General features: G+C 30.9%; 1 protein-coding gene across 2 annotated transcripts in view; it reads right to left on the bottom strand.

Moving 5' to 3' along the window:
- LOC127706753 (aryl hydrocarbon receptor nuclear translocator-like protein 1) overlaps window positions 1–20,756 on the bottom strand; it is an 80,814-nt gene that overhangs the window by 8,738 nt on the left and 51,320 nt on the right. For both annotated transcript variants that reach the window (XM_052211414.1, XM_052211413.1), the window contains 6 exons: window positions 15,977–16,134; window positions 9,066–9,145; window positions 4,623–4,715; window positions 2,575–2,692; window positions 1,667–1,834; window positions 727–979 (listed from right to left, as the gene is read on the bottom strand). In XM_052211414.1, coding sequence (XP_052067374.1) covers window positions 727–979; window positions 1,667–1,834; window positions 2,575–2,692; window positions 4,623–4,715; window positions 9,066–9,145; window positions 15,977–16,134 — 870 coding nt within the window. The remainder of the gene's footprint in view (window positions 1–726; window positions 980–1,666; window positions 1,835–2,574; window positions 2,693–4,622; window positions 4,716–9,065; window positions 9,146–15,976; window positions 16,135–20,756) is intronic.

Here is a 20,756-nt window from a genome sequence, read left to right as displayed (position 1 = left end):
TACATTACATAGAAACCATTTTTTGTACATATGATCAAACATTCAAAAAAATCTTTAAAATCTATCTGAAAGCACCATAATCCTTTTTCATTTTCTAGCAGCCCTAGAATCTAAAGGCATAGTTTTAATGCCTTCTCTTGGTAGTTAAATTTATTTATAGCTTTTGCAAGCATTATTATTTTTCATTGATATAGTGGTAGTGATTGTTTAAAGTTTGAGCAATACTTGACAGATCATAAAACAAAAGGACAACCTGATTACTATACACAAAATGACAATATACAGATAACTAGATGTGGGTGATCATTTTCATTTGATTGTCATTTTTATTTCATGTATTTGCATTGGTCAAGCATAGTACATTTACAGTGATTAATTCAAAAGGATGCACTGAACAAAAAAACAAAAATTATCTTGCAATTATCTTGAGTTGGTATATATGTGTGTTGCAGAGCAAATTCCCCCTTATGCCCTACTCTAAAAAAAAAAGTTCTTCCTGACCTATCAACCAATCTTTCACAATGCTGCAAAATAAAACCTACATCCTAATTTTGGCTGGCCTTGAAAAATACAACAACCACCCTTTCTTACGACATTTATAAGTATGTGAGGCCATTATATATGTTACGATATAGAAGAAAACTATTTAAATAATACTGCTATTCACCATTAAAACTTCAACAACTTTGAAATTCTTAATTACTTAATACAATATAAGATACTTACCCCTGATCTATATAAGTAAATTTGCCGTCTAAGCCATGCCGCGATACATATTTAACTGGTCGGACATCTATACTTTCATTGTCTTTCACAATTTGTTGTTGTCTAGAACCCGTTTTAACCCTGCCCACTGCAACAAGACAACTTAAACTACAGTCGTCTGTTTCATCCTGTTCATTAAGGTCCATTTTTGATGTGGGCCAAGATTTTAAATATCCTGTACAATGTATCACAGTGAATGATTTCCTATCTGAAACTAGAAATAAAAATTTCAAATGTTAAAAAAAGCTTGAATAAATATATACTCATAGATGTTTAGATCATGCTGCTAAAATCAATGACGTGCCTGTATGAGGTATGTTTGTCTTTAGGATTTTTGTGTCATTAGGTAGCTTGATTCATACCTGAAATCACATTTAAATCATTTGCAAACAGTGATTGAGATGATGAGTATAGAAGAGCTTGGTAGCTTTAGGGGAAAAGACAATCATTGTTGTTTTTTTATAGCTAGGTATTGGTATTTTGGTTCCAAAATGTTATACCTAATAATATATTAAAAACATAAAGTATTTTGTATTTCCAAGTTCCAACTACCCAGTTAGTAATGGACTACTGAAAAAGGTCTATTTAAAAAGCTCTGAGCACCATGCAACTATTATTTGAGCTTCATCATAAAAATAAATCTATGATCCCTTAAACTGCTGTGAAGAGCTTACTTAAAAGGCTCTGAGCATCCTACCAGTATGTTTTGATCTTCCTTTTAAGAATAAATACTAAAACTAATACAAGTATGACCATGTTGGCCATGAACACCTGTTTCTTAGAAGATGTGGAGATTTATGGTTGTCTACAAAGAAGAGTTGTTACTTCATAATACAATTAATATGAACTACTTACATAACAATTTCATGTGAAACACACCCAAACGTAACTAGATACAAACCTGATTTTTTCTTTCTCGTCACCATATCAGGTTCATCCTTCTCTAATTTTAACTGTGAACACATATCAAGTTTATTACCAGTTTTCATGCGACAGAAAAATGATCGTCTAGCACCAGAACATAAATGAGTAGGTCGTTGTAATAATTCTGTTTTCACAGGCATCATTGCTGAAAAAGGGAAATATAATCTTATAAAGTGATTACTACATCTAGTTTACAATCACTGGTAGTTGACTATAAATTTCAAATGGTGTGCAGTTAATGTTTCAACACTTACATTACCTGAAATGCTTTAGCACTAATATGCTCAGTACACATGTAAATGAAATGATAAAACTTTGTTCCTCATGTGCATGAAAGGTGAACTTCGATAGCTTAGATTATTTCATTTTTAAGCATTTACATTGTTTTGCCTTTGGAGTAACTGAAGAAATGTATTACACAATAATGAATTGTGCACACAATAACTAGCATATCTAACTTTTACAGCAAAAACTATGCATGTTTCTACAGATTTCTTGCAACTGTACAATTCACCTTTCTCTTTAAAAATACTAATAAAAATTGTGAGGTAATAAACTCAGTATGCAGGTCCTGTGAAACAAAATAAGATAAATGAAATATTCATTGTGATAGCTCAATGTTGTTATTCCGACCGCCAACTGTGGGATTGACGGCAGGCCGCAGCAGTCATCCAATCAAATGTGACTTAACATATCATACTTTATTGAATTTTTTGCAAATTGGAGAAATTTATGAAATTCTTGATTTGACATTCAAATTGTACCTTCTCCCTTTGAAGATAAGAAATACTTGTAATAAATCAATGTGACTTCAGTTACAAATATCTCATTTAAATATTATACTATTCATTCTTTGATGATAAAATAATTAATTGTATGACTTACTCCGTGAATCAATAAACCGTTCCCGCGGTGACATATCAGATGAAGACAACTGTTCCTTTACTTTATTCATATCTCTTGGATGTAAATAATCAAACAAACTCTGTCCAATTAAATCATTCTGAAATAAATTAAATTCACTAAATAAATAATGTTTCTTCACTACCAAATGTATTGGACAATGTTGGATGTTTTTTGCATTTGTAGCTAATGTCAGTATTTTATGTCTTTTGCAAAGAAAACAAAATTAATGAATCATGCTGGTTTTTGTTGTTTTGTTGTTGTTCAATTTATATTAACCTAAACTGCAATATTATTCTGTTTATGTGTTTTGAATGGCAATAAACTAAAACATTAAAATCAAAATCAATTAAATCTTCAACTATAATTTTCCTGGAAATGTCAACCATGATCGTGCAATGATGTCATTGACTGACAGCCAATCTTGGAATATTGACAGCTGATCATGTCATCCTATTAAAATTAACTAGGCATGTGTCTACACAATATGTGGGGCTCTAAATTGTCCCAAGACTAAATATGTCACTTGGAATTAACTCAACCAAGTGTATCAAAGATATGCCATCTTTTCAAAATTACCTAAAAAATTAAACAAGATATAAAGCCATCAGCTGACAACAGTCCTAACTAATTAAGTAGAGGGACAAGAATATGTGGCAGGGTTAAACTAGTTTTTTGAGATCTCAGACCTCACCTTTTCATCTTTCAATATGTGGCAAGGTTTAACCATATATTTAAGATTTCGGATCTCTCTTTTCCATGTAAACTGTCATAGACCTAATTTGGACACATTTTAAGTTCATATTATAATGATCATGTGCATAGCAAACTCTCTTAAGGAAGTTTGCTTCTCTGTTATAAAATAACAAGCTTTTTGAAAGACTGATGTAAACTGATAGTAGCTATATAAAAAAAACTTAAAAAGCAGAAAAAAATACAAGGTCTGTGTCCTTGTTTTTGAGATATAGGCCATTAAAAATTTGGCGGGGAATGATTCTCTCTTGAGATTTTTTATACATTTGAACCTTTTGTCTTTCAAAAACTATGAAAAAATAATAAGGATTTTATGAGATTTTCGAAAAAAGGGCTTTTAAACTATAAATAATAAAATTATAAAAAGAAAAATAGCAGTTAGCAGGCAATTTTTTTTTTTTTTTGAACCCCATGGATAAAACCAGAAGATTCTCATTTGTCTTTGGTGGATAGCTTTCTTACAACATCTTCTTATTTCATATCAACATTTTTAAAAAATATTACTATATCTGAACAGAATTTGTATAATTCTTTGCTATTTACATCCCCAACTGAGACTCATCAATGTTTATTTGGCATTACATTTTTTCCCCATTCTTATGATGTTCAAATTTAATGTAAAAGAAAAATTTAATGAATTTCTCAAATGATTTCAGAAACTACTATTATTGCAGCTATTCTCTGATTTACTTAATCCTAAGTGACATATTATATAACTAGATTTCAGTAGTAAAATATTAACTGTTGAATGTAGAAAAATGGAATTAAATGCAAGAAGATTTAAAGAACAAAAACATTATTTGGTAGTGTATTCTGTAAATTCCTCAGTACAAACCATAATATCGTTGCTTTTTTAACATAAAAATTGTCAGTCAAACATTTATTCTAGAAAGCAAGTTTACACCAGAGAAAAGTGGAATAAACCTCAATTTAATCCACATCACGAGTTGAGCATCTTTTTACAATCAAAGTAACATTCCTTTGCATTTTGTATTTTAACAAATATGTCAAAATGCAGATAATGCAAAAAATCCTTATCAACAAACTGATTATTAAAACCTGAACTTATTACTGAAGTAACTTTATCTGCATCTACTAGACTGGCCATCTAAACCTGAACTTTTAAGTGACATCAAAATCTATCTTTTAACCTTTATGTTAATAGTTCCAGAGTGACAATAAATTTTCACATCTGTAATTATTTATTCAAACTGTATTCAACCTGTGGTAAAGCTTGTAACCATGTGAGTGGTTTATGCTATAATATTTGTCCTTACCCTTGAGTAATTTAAAAATTCACCGACTGACTCTGACACATATAAAATCCTTGCTCTATCACAGCTGACAACAAATAAAAAACCCTCAGCTACCTAAAAATACAGAGAAAAATTATACAGGTGTAATATGATAAACAAAACAGATAATCAGTACAAATAAAGCATTATTACCTGTGCAAGAAAAAAATAATTGTGGAATTAGTTTCTAAAGCAAAGAACCTCATCAGTAGCTGCCTTATATATAAAAATATGGAGATGTGATATGCCAATGAGAAAACTATCCATCCAAGTTCAAATCAAGTGGATATAAGCAATATTATGTTATATTTTGGTCCTTTATGGAATTTTGTGTTGATGAACACCTTTTGTGGTATCTGTTTAATTTATTAATATATTTTGGACTCCGGGTCATTTAGAGCTGTTTAGACACTTGTCAATTGTTAAAATTTGTGGCTTTTTTTCTAAATTTTATTTCTAGTTTATTTTTGTCATTGGGCTGCTGTCTCATTGACATGTATCTTACACCTACTTTTGTTCATATTTAGAGAATGCTTAGCAGCAGAGTTGTTACTGTATGTTTCTCAGATGAAATAAAATCTTATGTACAATCCTATTATAATTCTTGAATTAGAATGGTTTCTGATGAACATTGTGATGGACAGTTATGGTTATATTTCTAAAAAGGAAAAATTAAATACATAAATCAATTGAAAAACATGCATTCACTTTAAACAACAAGGTCTATGACAATAAATATAAAATAATACAATGTGGACCAAGACATATGACAATGAATATAAAATAAAATAATTTTGACAAAGAATATATGAAATCAATATCAACCTTTATCAGAAGTTTTTAATCTACAGTTTATAAATTATTTGTCATTTATTCTGTAGTAACTGAATCTATAAGACTCCCCAGACACCAATCTCTATAAATCTTTTCTTTTCACTAATATTTTCATTTTTATAACTTTTTATACAATACCTGACCTATTTACTGCCATGTTATGTGGGTTTCAGATTCAAATTCCATCCTAGAAATTATTATGGTTAGATTTCCATTGTAAGAGAGAGCAGTTTATGAAATGATCACAAAACACCATAAAATGGGACCAGACAAAATATATAAATTGATTGATACTTGGTTAGGTGAAAGCGTAAAAAATTTCATAACATTCAGAATGGTAATAATATATCACTTTATAGGATCTGAAAACATAATGGATTGGGGAAAAAGAAAAAGGTCTAAATAGACCCCTATTTTGACTTGCCCCTTGTTTCTTTAATGTCCCAAAAGCATGACATTCTATTGATACTTCTTTCTTTAGACTGCCAGTGTTCCAAATTAAAGGAGAAAATAGAAAAGACATGACAAAATACAGCAGCATGAAATATGAGAGACAAGCAGAGGGAAGATTAAGCCCAAAAATGATAAAACTAAATAAAGGTCAAAACATAACATGACAATAAGAAACATTATCAGACTGTATCAATTTTATTCAGATCATCACAATTACATGTAATATGTTTTGTTACAAAAAACTGTATACAACAATGAATAAATTAGACCCTGATTAATATTGTACACTTTCAAACAGTTTGAAAAAAAAATTAACCAGTAGCAACAGGGATCTGATTGCACTTTAACTCCCTTTTTTCATTTTCCTTCCTCTTCCCCATAAATAGTTCCCTGTTGACATTGTTTAGTTACAACACACAGCTATCATTGAACTAATAAACAGACAGATATAAATATGATTATCAAGTTAATAGTGCAGTGGTTCACAATGTTCATAAAACATATCATGACATTTGTCATTCCCTTGCTAAGCAGTTTCCTTCCAGAAAAACAAAATAAATATATGACAATTGCCATTAAACACACCACAAAGCAATTATTGACTAGACAACTAACAATAATGTACAATCCTCTAAATCAGAAAAAAAAAAAACACCTTGCATTTTAAATATCTTTAATAGTGAGAAAACTGGGGAAAAAAATGAAGTTTTCCTAGCTGGCATTTAATTCTAATAAGTTATGTCATGAAGTCTGAACTTGACTCTAAACTTGATGGAGGTCTATGTCCTTCACAGGGAATAGTACCGATTTATTGTAATGTGGTAAGAGGAAAGTTCAAATGGAGCAAAGACTCAAAGAGTGGGTTGCGCAGCATGTTTCTTATACAATAGAGAAAAGTCTATAATGAACATTTAACTCATCAGAATTTGATGTGAACTGGTAACCGTCAGTAACATCCAATCATTATCATACATGCAAATGACAATCGATCATTGCTAAATGTTAAAAGATATTTGAGAGAATAGAAGTATCACAGGAATATCTGGGTTAATCAACAGCTTATCCTCATAGTTTTATGAAGACACAGAATTTATATAATACAAGAAAATGTATATATATATATTGTATATTAAGTGGTTCATCAACATTCCAGATCTAAATAATTGAGGAGATTATTAGAAGCTGTCATTAACACTTTTGAGAATATCAGACAAGATTATCTATATCTAATAATACATAAAAAGGATTACTACTAGAGGATCTAAAGAGCCTGTGTCGCTCACCTGCATCTTCAACAATGGCCAATTTCTAGTAAAAATCATCATAAAAGGGGAATAACTCTATTAAGAGTTAACTGACAATTTCAGTCATGTTTGACATGTTTGTAGATCTTATCCTGCTGATATTTTTTTCTTTTTAAAGTATCTATTTATCTGTAATATTTTTCAAGATTATAGGCAAAATATGCATAAAAATGTTAAAAATGATCCTTTAATAGCAATAATTCAAATAACGAGTCAACTGAAGATTTCAGCCATTATTGCACATTTGTAGATCTTGTCTTGCTGATCATTTCTGCAATTTAAATTTCTATCTATCTATTACAGTTTTCAAGATAATAAGCAAAAATGTAAAGAAATGGGGAAAATAGTCATTAAAGGACAATAACTTTAATAAAGAGTTGACTAAGAATTTCAGAAATGTTGACTTATTTGTAGTAGGTTTTGTCTTGCTGATCATTTTTTGCTTTTTAAAGTTTCTATCTATCTATTATAGTTTTTTAAGATATTAGGCAGTAACACAAAAAATTGGTAAAATCATTATTAAAGGGCAATAACTCTAATAAGGAGTTGTCTGATGATTTTAGATCTTGCTGATCATTTTTGCTTTTCAAAGTTTCTATCTCTCGATTATAATTTTCGAGATAAAAGGCAAAATTTTTTTTGTCTGACAGTTTAGACTAAAATGAACAGTAGGTAGAGCTCAACATTCTAAACATTTTAGCCCCTGTCATATTTTCTCTATTTATAGCGGTTTTCGAAATATCAGGCAAAACTTGCATTTTACCCCATGTTCTATTTTTAGCCATGTCGGCCATCTTGGTTGACAGCTGGGGTCATCAGACTCATTTTTTAAACTAGATACCCTAATAATGATTGTGGCCAAGTTTGGATAAATTTGGCCCAATAGTTTCAGAGAAGAAAATTTTTGTAAAAGTTAACAGACGACGACGACGGAAGCCAAGTGATGAAAAAAGCTCACTTGGCCTTTTGACCAGGTAAGCTAAAAATCACATCAATCATCAATACAGACACGGCCAGAGTTTACAAACAAAGACAAACATTAAATGGTCAGAATTTTCAAACTCTAATGGTACAAGCACAAACTGTAGTGGGACTAAAAAAAAATTCTCAAGTGTGCATCACAACCCCCTCCAGCTTCTGCCTACACTCAAAAACAAAAGGCTCCTTAGAGCTTAAATTGCTCACTTGTCAAAAATGGAGATAATAGGCAAAAATACAAAGTTAGTAAAAATGTCTTTTAAGGTCAAATACTACTAAAAGGGGTCATCCACTGATTTTTGTCAAATTGGTATTGGTGTTAATTTTGTATTGCTGGTCATTTTTTCTGTTTACAGTTTCTACCTAGATTTTTCGAGATAATGGGCAAAAAGTAGAAAATTAATAAAAAATGTCATTTAAGGGCAATCACTCCTATAAGGAGTCTTCTAATGATTACGGTAGATCTTGTTTAGCTGATCAGGATTGCAAAGCGTCTTTCCTATTTCATAGTGGAGTTTATATTCACATTCAAAGTGTTTATATTGATTTTATCCTCCCATTAATATACATGCAATAATATTAGATGTTTTCATTGTAAAATATCACTGTTTGCTCATGACAGAAGCATTATACAAGGAGGATATACTTGCATTGTATACAAAAACCACAACATTTTAGTTGTATAGAAAAATGGCTGAAAATTGCATGATCAAACACTTTTGAGAACATCATTTGAGAAATCTAATATATTTACTTAGATCTAGTATGGGACATTTAGGATATCAAAGAGAAGTTCTTATTACTAACTTCTGGTAAAGATTTTTGAGGACTTCACAGAGAATTTGTTGTTACTTACATCTAATATAAGACTTTTAAGGACATCTTCTGATAAAAATGATGGTCTCTGACTAGCTTCAGTTATAGTTGTTGTAGCACCTGTAAATATAATTAATTCCCTATGTAAAAGCAGACTTCCATTAGTCAATAGGAAACCTTTCTGACCAGTTGCATAATCCCTACACTACAAAAGTCTAAAAGTCTGAAAAGACCAGTTTTTGTCTTAATTTGCATGAACTTTTACTCGACATTCTCCAAAAGTATGACTTGTGTCTTAATTTTTCTTGACAAATTCTCATTTATATTAAATTTGTATGAAATTTACTCGACATTTTCTCGACATTCTGAATATGGTCTTAAAATTTCTTGACAAATTCTTGACATTTGAATACTGTCTTGAAATTTCTCGACATATTCTCGACATTCTTATTTTTTCTCAGTATGGCTTGACATATTCTGAACATTTTGAATGGTGTCTTAAATTTACTTGACAGTTCTGAGTTTTACAAATCATGACCAATATTCATGATATACTGTTGTTTCAAGTTACACTTCTTTACAACAAAAATAAAAGTTGGGCATGTAAAATAATTGAAAATTTGGGTATATAAATATTTTTACAAATGCAAATATGGCTATGAAATCTAAAGTATAAAATAATTCAAATGTGGGTGTGTTGATATAAAACAATTTCAATATAGGTTTTTAAATAATTACAAATTTTGATTCCTAAATCTTATAAATTAAATGATTCAAACCAATCATACTGTAGACATATTTCATTCTACATTCATAATATTCAATGTTGATATGGTAAATAATTATTATACCAAAATGTGGTTTATATAAATAGCAAATTATGATGATATACAAATCATTCATTTAACAGAAGAAAAATTTGTGTAATGTCATCTGTTGGAATATATTAAGTATTACACATGGACAGGATGTTCCCCATAAAATTAAGGTATTCCCCACCCCAGAGTACACGCAACTGTCAAATAGAAGTTATTGCTTTACCTGTAATCAGCCATACAACTTATCAGTTGACTGACCATGCCACTACAATTTAAAAAGTTTGTTGATAGATGAAAATGAAAATCATCATTTTGATGAAAAAAAATTGAATTGAAATGGATTTTCTTCATCAAAATTATGAAGTTAATTATTTTAACATAAAAACAAATTGAATAATTCCCAAAGATTAAAAGAAAATTATTATCTACTCCAGAAATAATAAAAAAAATGTATTTATAATGGGTCCCATCAATGATTTCTATAGGAATCATCGGTCTTATGAAATGGTTCTCAAACAGACATGCATAATATAGATCTAAACATTTTTTTCTTTTCAGGAAGAAGTTATCACAAATATTTATTTTTGATAAAAAATTATAAAATTCAACACTCAAATTTGAATAAAAAATGTTTTTTGGTTGTTCTAAAAAATGAATAAGGTTTTTGAATCAAGATGGGAACAAATTCTTTGACCTAAACGAAAGCCCCCCCCTTCTTTTTTTAGCCACACAAACCCAAAAGATGAATTGTGGGGTCCAAAAGAGATACAAGACACCTATTTTGGAAAAGCAAATTTGACTGGCAGTTTTGCGAATGGCAAAAATCTAAATGCTGTTTGTCAATACCTTCGACTTATATTCCAAGTGAAAACAATTACTTAAATGTTTAATAAAAATAAATCAAAATTAAACTACATGGAGGATTATTCAGGGTATTCCAACTTAGTTGCACCAAAAGGGTATCTTACTATACCAAATTAATCCTTGATTCTTCAAAGTTTAGTTTAGCCATAATAAAAAGGAGTATATAACAGCAATAGAATGTCATAAACAGTGCAGAATAAGTCTGTTCACATTTCAGGCGAAATTTATACTGTTCGGATAGTGTCAAGACATATTTAAGACTGTCAAGAATGTGTCGAGACATATTCAGACATTATTTAGAATGTCAAGAATATGTCGAGACATATTCAGACATTATTAAGAATGTCAAGAATATGTCAAGACAGATCGAGACAAATTTAAGACAGTCAAGAATTGGTCGAGACTAATCCAGACTCTTATCAGATGATACAGGAAGTGTCGAGAAATTTTAAGACAATGTTCATACTGTCAAGACACTTGTCAAGAAAAATCAAGAACCTTATTAGACAAATTCATACTATGTCAAGAATTTTTAAAAATTATTCAGACAAATTAAGAATGTCGAGTAAAAATTCATGCAAATTCAGACAAAAACTGGTCTTTTCAGACTTTTTGACTTTTGTAGTGCTATGTAAAAGCAGACTTCCATTATTCAATAGGAAACCTTTCTGACCCGTTGCATAATCCCTATGTAAAAGCAGACTTCCATTATTCAATAGGAAACCTTTCTGACCTATTGCATTGAACACTTACAAAAAATAAATCTTTTATCTGTCTATAAAGTATACCTGTGTAATTTGAATATACTGAGTTAAGTGATAGATTTGGGTTAAAGGTCAATGAAATAACAACTGCCGGTAAGCAAATAAATTGCACCAAAATATATATAATAACACAATAGCCTTCCAATGAACAAGTACCTGAATTTTACAGAAAGCTTTACACAACTATTACTAAGTGTAAACAAGCTATGTAAACAATACCTTCGACAATAATCTAATAACTCCTAATCTTGAACAAAATCATAACTCCTAAATCTATTCACCCCAAGAGAGACATGCCTTTGTCATCAATGTATCCAGCTCATCTTTATTTAATTAATAATTTTTAATTTGTCTTTTAACTTTATATTTCATTTTGTGTCATTGGTCTGCTGTCTCACTGACATCTCCTTATGTCACATAATATATAGTCATCTCACTGACATCTCCTTATGTCACATAATATACTGACCGACTTTAGAAACGCAACACTAGATTATTCTTTTTAATTCCCATTTTCAAATATGCATTTTGGTTAAAAAAAACTTATGAACAGAAATTTCTTTCATTACTTCATTGTTTAAAAAAAATTGGCAGTTTGAAAGTTGAATTGATTACATCATTTTTAATGTTCAATTTATGTGGTATACACTGAAACCCTGGTTTTCCCCTTACCAATGAATGTGTCACCGTCAAAAGCAATGACTGCCTGTAAAAATGTCAAAACGATTGTCAGAAAGGTCAACCAATTCTGTTCGGCATATTTTTGGTTCTGTTTTGCACGTTCTCATTTTGCCTTTGTTCCACCCATTACAATGGATTTTGGCAGTTATGCGGTTGAAATTTAAGGGCTTTAAATGTTTTTCTGCAGTCGATTCTTTGGCAGTTCAGTTTATGGGAAACATTTTTAGGCATGAATCTGTGCACAATGCATTCAGCAATTTGATTAGCAGTTGACGTTACGGCCGTAAACATGTCTCGCAAATGACGTTGAGAAATTAAATTCTATTGATGTTGCATTGTCACTACATGTTGATCTGGTCATTGATGGTCATCATCAAATCCTGTATACCTGTATCGTTGTAGGAAGGACAGTAAGACGAGTTTCTGACGTCAAATTGTCTGGTTGCAGCACATCCACGTTTTCCTGTTTGCAGTATTCTTATGGGCTCATTCAGTTTTTTATTTCTCAATCTTGGCAATATGGAGATGCAACATTTTTTAACTGATTTAAGTGTGGCCAAGGATTGGAAGAACTGTTTCACGAAGAAAAAAACCTGAAAAAATCTTTAATGGGTTCCAAAATTCGCTTCAAGAAATTCATGCGACTTCAATAATCAGGTATGTTCAATAAGCACAATTAAGTCAAATGTTGATTTTTTTTTAAAGAGAAAGAAGTATGGTAAGCATGAATAGTAGTTGTATGAGGATCAAACATGATTTGGTTAAAAAAAATCAACAAAATGAGTATTGCGTTTTTAAAGTCACTCAGTATATATAGTCATCTCACTGACATCTCCTTATGTCATATAATATATAGTCAAATTGCAAAGTCTTTGTCAAAAGTAACAATTTATTGTTTTTGAGCACTGACACTTGCCTTCTGTAGAATTCTTTATGCTGACCTCTCTGAATGACTATTTTCTATGTTGGGTTACTGTTTAAGTAACATATACCAACATCTCTTTTGATTTATATATGAAATTCTCAGTTTTTCTCTAAGACATTTTTGGTTTATAAACGACATCTGTCTTACTTGCCTATAAAAATCATGTTTTATTTCCCCTTTTGTGTAGATCACGTCTGGTATTTGTTGGTTATGTGATTTTTTTTCATTTCATCCTTTGCCATCCTTGAATTCTATTTATTGTATGTAAGAGATGTTTTTCCATTGAGCCAGTTTGTAATTTGAACGCATGTTCATTTCAAAATGAAAATGAAAATAGAACAAAACAAGGAACATGAGTGTTCTAGTAATCAAAAGTTTAATTACAAAAATCTTTGTAAATGTAAAAATGGAAAACTAAATTCTTTAATATATTGTTGTTAGCTTATAGAATTACAACTGATTACTAACTAAAACATTTCTTGTTTAAGTAAGGGTTTGTACTCAATTGATGATTGTGCTTGTGTGTATCTGTGTAGTTTATGTCAGTCAAACTGATTCTCCCTGATTATTATTATTATTAGTGTTTCAATGATTGCATGCTTAATTCTGGTTTAATGTTGGGCTTTTATGTTATCATTTACAAACAAGATGTCTTTTTCAAAATAATGTGAAAGAATCTCAGTTACTTACAAATATAAAAATAAGGAGATGTGGTATGATTGCCAATGAGACAACTATCCACCGAGTTCAAATGAAGTGGATGTAAGCAATTATAGGCAACCATACGGCCTTCAACAATGAGAAAAACCCATACCAAGTTTATAATGCTACTTTAGATATGTCAGTGAAATTCATTAGCTGTTAAATATACTGTTAAAGTTCCATGAGTGTTATTTCACTGATTCTGACTTGATAATTTCTTAACAAGGCTAAAAATAAATTCTCTTGCCTATACATTTCATCAAACAAGGTTGAAGGTAAGCACTCTGGCCTAAAGTGTCTAGGTGCAAAAATTTCAAACTATGTCAAACAAGATATGAACCAAAAAACTTATAAAAACAAATCATTATAATTTAAAACTGAACATATTGTAAAGACACCCGAAGACTGAATATTGCCCTTCAGATGTCTTTTGGCTATTTTTGTCTTTGGGTTGCTCTCTAAAGGATGTATATCCCATATCTTATTTTATTCATACACTTAATATTTTCCATTATCATTGACATTCAAAGTTTTATTGGGATTAAAGATTGATAATAGTTAAAGAGCATGAAGGCATCATTTTATTTTAATGCTCAATTATAAAATTAACTATTAAAGAAACCTCTATTAAAGATCTCTTTCGTTGAGTGTAATCTCAAATGCAATAGTAGATGACTAACACCCTCTTTTCATCACCATTAGTGTTAAATGAGTGTTAAAATGTATTCTTGTTCACCAAATTGTATTTCTTGAGCTTCTGTTTAGGTCAAACAAAATAAAATATTTATTGTTAGCATTATTTTAACAAAACATTTACTGTCATTCTTCATGTGGGATACTGATTTGTTTCGTTTTAACTAGTGTAGTATTAACGTTTATACCATAGATATAACTCTAATTTTTTCACAGTACATTTGAGCATATCTATATAGACATGGCAAGTATTGGAAACTATATCTAGTTTACTTAGATTTGTCAAAGCAGGTGGCTACACCCTGATTTGTGAGGTGATGCCATAGGAAAGAATTGGTACAAGTTCCAATCTTTACAAAAATCAATGGAAGTCTTCTTCAGCCAACAGAGCAGTATCAAACCAAGTTTAATTCAGATATTTTAACGGGATAGCACATCCTAATTTTTACAAAGATGTTGTTTACCGAGCCTGGAAATTTAGATACAATCCGGGTAAACTTATTGATCTTTTAAATGAACTTATTCTAAAAGGTTACCAATTCAACATTATAATAACATCTTTGAATATTGTTTTTATTGGTATTAATATTGATTTTGTTATCAGTAAATTAAAATCAAACTAAATATTATTTTTATATACATATGCACATCCATGACTCTACAATCTGTCGATACCTGTATTTTGGCATTGCACAAGGTCATGTTTTTCTCTGACTGTTAATGACGTCTTTACACTAAATCAATTGGATATTGGATGTGTACTGATTGATACTTTAGTCTTAGATGCATGATTTTTTTTATTAGTTGTTATTGGCTTTGAACTAGCTGTCAGTAACTGTGAGTACTCTCAGATCCGTACTTAGTGTCTTTTTGTTGTGGGGATGTAGAAGTACCCTGCCACGTCCACTCTGTGTTTTTGTTAGATGTATTTCTGCTTTGTATTGATCTGATGGAAGTAAGCCCTGTTCAACTGATTTTTATAGTTTGTACTGTTACACCACTGTCCCAGGTTAGGAGCAGGTTGTTGCGCCTTCAAACTAGATTAACCCCACGTCATTCTGTATGTGCCTGTCCCAAGTCTGGAGTCTGTAATTCAGTGGTTGTCGTTTGTTGCTGTATATCATATTTGTTTTTCGTTCATTATTTTGTACATAAATCAGCCCATTAGTTTTCTCGTATGAATTGTTTTACATTTGTCATTTTGGGGCCTTTTATAGCTGACTAGGCAGGATTGGTTTTACTCATTGTTGAAGGCCGTACGGTGACCTATAGTTGTTAATTTCTGTGTCATTTGGTCTCTTGTGGAGAGTTGTCTCATTGGCAATCATACCACATCTTCTTATTTTTATATTGTTCATGGCTCCAAAGATATTGTCCAGAAACTAAAATGTTGATATCCAAATGACAATTTATCATATAAGGGGAGATCTATTATGTTCTAACTCTGCTAAAATAATTTACCCAATAACATAAAGTAATTCTTTTAAATATGTGACAATTTTACCTCTGAGTGATTTCAGATGTTGGACGGCCATTCTAAGTACAGTTAATTTGTCTAATTTACGATTCATAGCATTACACATAGGAAGCAAGGAAGATAACTCTGTAATGTAGGCATTCATTTTATCTCGTCTCCTCTTTTCAATTTCACTGTGATTTTGTCTGAAAATATAAATAAATTAAATTTGTATAAATATTTATTATTTAAGTTTGTTGTTTCTTTCTTTTATTTTAAATCTAAAAAAAAATTGGTTACATACAACATGTAATGACTGGTCTAGTACCGGTACACAGAAAAGCATGGTTAATAGATATAAGAAGATGTGGTATGAGTGCCAATGAGACAACTTTCCATCCAAGTCAAAATTTATAAAAGTAAACCATTATAGGTCACAGTACGGTCTTCAACACGGAGCCTTGGCTCACACCGAACAGTAAGCTATAAAGCTTAAAATTACTAGTGTAAAACCATTCAAACGGGAAAACCAACGGTCTAATCTATATAAAAAACGAGAAACAAGGAAACACTTATGAACCACTGCTTTAACAAGAATGTGTCCATAGTACACAGATGCCCCTAGGTGGGGCATAAAAATCACTGAATCACATTATGGTGAATGGAAATAAGAATAGACAAGAATGGGGTATGGGTTTTGCTCATTTTTGAAGGATGTACAGTGACCTATAGTTGTTGACTTCTACGTCATTTGGTCCCTGGTGGAGAGTTGTCTCATTGGCAATCATACCACATTTTCTTATTTTTATAAGGAGAACATGCACATGAAATGACAAATGATATTAAGTTGCAGGATTTCTATTATAAAGTAAGCTTTTATTCTGTTATTATTGTTCCATCATCCGACACTATTGCAATGAAGCTTGTTTCTATGTACAAGTTACTTAATAAACTGCTTCGCTGAGCACAGCTGGATACGCCCGCAGAGGTCCAACCCTGAACAGTTGGGGCAAAAATGGACACAATATTCAAGCTTAATACAGGTCTGAATTTGGATTGTAATTAAATATTTGTCATATCATAGGTTTCTGAATAAATGAAGTCAAAGAACTTGAAATTGGTTATATGAATTGAATTTATATTCAATAAAAGATTTCTTGCTGTTGTGCAATACACTGTGCTGTTGCGCAATACTTAGTAAATCTGTTGTCAGACTATAAACAAATAAAGTTCAATTGCTTCTCAATGTCATATTTGAAATTTATGAAAATCAATAGGGAGATTACATCAATAGTTAAAAATAATTCACCAAAGTTTCATGAGAACTCAGAAATGTAAAATGTAAAATTTATAAAATTCTAAAGGGAGCTTACATCGATCAATACATACAAACAATTCACCAAAGTTTCATAAGAATTGCTGACAGCATTTTTGAGTTTTTGTCCGAAAACTGGAAAATCCCCCCTTTTTTTATGAATAAAACCCTGTAACTCGGAAACGTAAAATCTAAAATTTATAAAAATCGAAAGGGAGCTCATGTCAATAAATATAAACAATTCACCACAATTTCTTGCAAGTTGGTGAAAGCATTCTTGACTTATTGTCTGAAAACTGGAAAATCCCTCTTTTTTTAATGAATAAAACCCCATAACTTGGAAATGTAAAATCTAAATTTTATAAAAAATGTAAGGGAGCTCACGTCAATAGATATAAACAATTCACCAAAGTTTTATGCAAATTGGTTAAAGCATCTTTTAGTTAATGTCCGACATGTTGACAACGGACAGACAGACAGACAATGGTATACCATAATACGTCCCGTAAACGGGCGTATAAAAACTGGAAAATCCCCCCCTTTTTCAATGAATAAAACCCCATAACTCAGAAATGTAAAATCTGAAATTAATAAAATTCTAAAGGGAGCTTACATCAACAGATATAAACAATTCACCAAAGTTTCATGAGAACTGCTGAAAGTATTTTTTAGTTATTGTCTGAAAACTGGAAAATCCCCCTTTTTTTATGAATAAAACCCTGTAACTCGGAAACGTTAAATCTAAAATTTATAAAATTCCAAAAGGGAGCTCATGTCAATAGATATAAACAATTCACCAAAATTTCTTGCAAGTTGGTGAAAGCATTCTGGAGTTAATGTCCAACATACGATGGACGGACGGACAGACGGTCAACAATATACCATAATACGTCCCGTAAACGGGCGTATAAAAACAAAAAAACATGAAACTTAAATCAATGTATGAGGTAGTAAGGATTGCTTTATTATAAGAAAATATTGTTCTGATACTATTAAGTATTAAATAATGAGCAAAAAAACAGATCTTAAAATAAAGTAAACCATGCCAGAAAAAGCACATTCTCTCTGGATAAATGATCATTTAGTAATAGTTTTCTGTCTGCTGTTCTGATAATGCAAAGTATTGAAGCTTGTTCAATTAATCCTATAAACAGAAAGGTATCCATTTTAAAAGGAAACAATTTTTCATTCATATTATCGTCTTTGTTTTAACTCTTACTTATTGTTTTAAAAGATGAATTTTCATGAGGAGATGTGACTGTTAACAAAAAGTTTATCTATTAATTAAGAGGGAAAACTAATTAACTTTTATATCAATATAAACATGTATGGACACCTTGTCTATTGTTGAAGACTGTCTGTTGACATATAGAAGTCTTTTGTCCTTTTTTGTTGATGGGTTACTCTGATTGATTTTATACCACACATTTCCTTTTGGTTAACCATAATTATGTACCTGTTATTTTTCATTGAAAATTGTAAAAAAAAGAATGAGTTCTTTCTGCTGTGATAAATGGATAGGAAGTCTAATATCATGTCATTTTGAATTGCTACCAATTAGACACCTGTAGAAGTCTTATGAATTTTGTTATTTTATACTTTTAGTACCAGGAGTCTCTACCAAAAGTAACCACAACAGCCTTGGTTAACTAGATGGAGTTATATTTTTTGAATTATTTAAATAAAACCTTGTTTCATAAAAATTCCTTAGCTTGGCAGAATACGATGTGGTTGATAACAGAAACATTGTCTTAAACCTTTTGTTTAATCCTCACATTACTTAAAGAAAATAGACAAAAAAGTTTAAATGATTATATATAGAAATATCTGAAGGTGTGTTTCTTTTGTTGTTCATCATATGCAATACATTGTTTAATATTCTTAGCTGTGTAACCTATGATTCATATATTTTTGCTAAATTCACAGGTTTTCTTGGACCATACATGGAATAGACATGAAATAGGATATGTTTTAGACTAGGTGGAACTGTTTGGACTAATACTAATGTCTTCCCTTCATCTCTGGAAATAACTCCAGTAAAACAGGCCCATCAACACATTATAAAGAGGAAAAGGTATTGTCATGTCAAATAAGAATATATATATGGTGAATGGGTGGGAATCTGAACTGTCTTTCATATGGTTATGATGTGAGAGGGGGCAAGTACCCCCCCTCCCCATGTCCCAACCCCAACAACAGACAAAATCTATAGTGCACATAAAAGGTCTTGTCATGGCAGTCTAGAATATATATGGTTTAGGGTGGGGATCTGAACAGTTTTTGATATATTTAACAAGAGGAGGGTCCATGACTTCCAGTGATAAAATCTATGGTAAAGTGAAAGGTCTTGTTCTCACAAATGGAAATGTTAATGGTTTAGGGGTGGGGTTAAGAACAGTTTTTAAACAGCTAATCAAGGCAATTAAGATGATATGTGGGTTCAGGATGCCTGGAATCTGAACCCTATTTGATATATTTAACAATTCATTATATGAAGGGGAGCATGCCCCTCCCCAAAGGGACAAACCATTAGTTGCAATGAAAAGGTGTTACCATGGTATTAACAAGATTATATATGATTTTCGGATGGACCTATAAAAATTTGGATACGAAATTGTAATGTTGAGGTCACATGAAGCAGTGACACACAGTCTTTATGCCAAATTTCATAAGATAATAATTCCTATCTAGTCACTGTTTTTACTATGATACATTGTGATTGTTTAAAATTTTAACAAAAAAAAGGGGGTCTTATAGAACCCAAACCTTTTTGCACCTACTAAAAATCCACCTGTTTGAAGGATATTTCCTATTTAAATGATACTCATTGTCACATGTCTCATAGAGTTAAATGATCTTACTAATGACCAAAACCAGGTATATACAGTTCTAACATTTTCAAAAGTAATTTACATTCTGTCTCATAGCATTGCTGAAATTGATTAAAACTTCAGGCTAGCAACAATTACATATATATTTAATGCTAAATTAGTAAAAAACAAAATTTCTTTCTTAAATGTCATTGTACCAGTTAGCTCTCTTTCACATGACAAAAAGCTATTCATCATTTTGAAAGGATGAAAATGAAGAGAAATTTAAGGACAAGATCAATACAAAATACCTTATGTGTGATTTATGAAGATGAAATACGTCATGATTTACAGCACTTCTACCTATACAAATGATCTAGAATTTCTCCATGGATTTTCATTTAGTAGAAAGTCTTATTCAATAAGAGGCATCAGAGACCCATTATAGGAGTAATGAGGTAATACTGTTACATCACTACTGGGTAAACTCGTCAGAGTAATATTGAATTATTGTGTACGGTTGATTCATTAGGGAATCATAGCAATATTTATATTCAATCAAAAGTAAAGTGTTCCATTCAGAGGTGAGAAGTGTTTAAATCATTGTCTACATTACCTAATGCCCTAGTTCATTGGGATTTTGGGGTATTGTATTGATGTCATGGACATTAAAAAGCAGGTTTAACCAGGTCAAATGTCAGCT

Source organism: Mytilus californianus, unplaced genomic scaffold (assembly GCF_021869535.1).
Source record: "Mytilus californianus isolate M0D057914Y unplaced genomic scaffold, xbMytCali1.0.p SCAF_6, whole genome shotgun sequence".
NCBI lineage: Eukaryota > Metazoa > Mollusca > Bivalvia > Mytilida > Mytilidae > Mytilus > Mytilus californianus.
The sequence above is the reverse complement of the archived record's forward strand: the minus strand, read 5'-3'. Positions and strand labels throughout refer to the sequence as shown.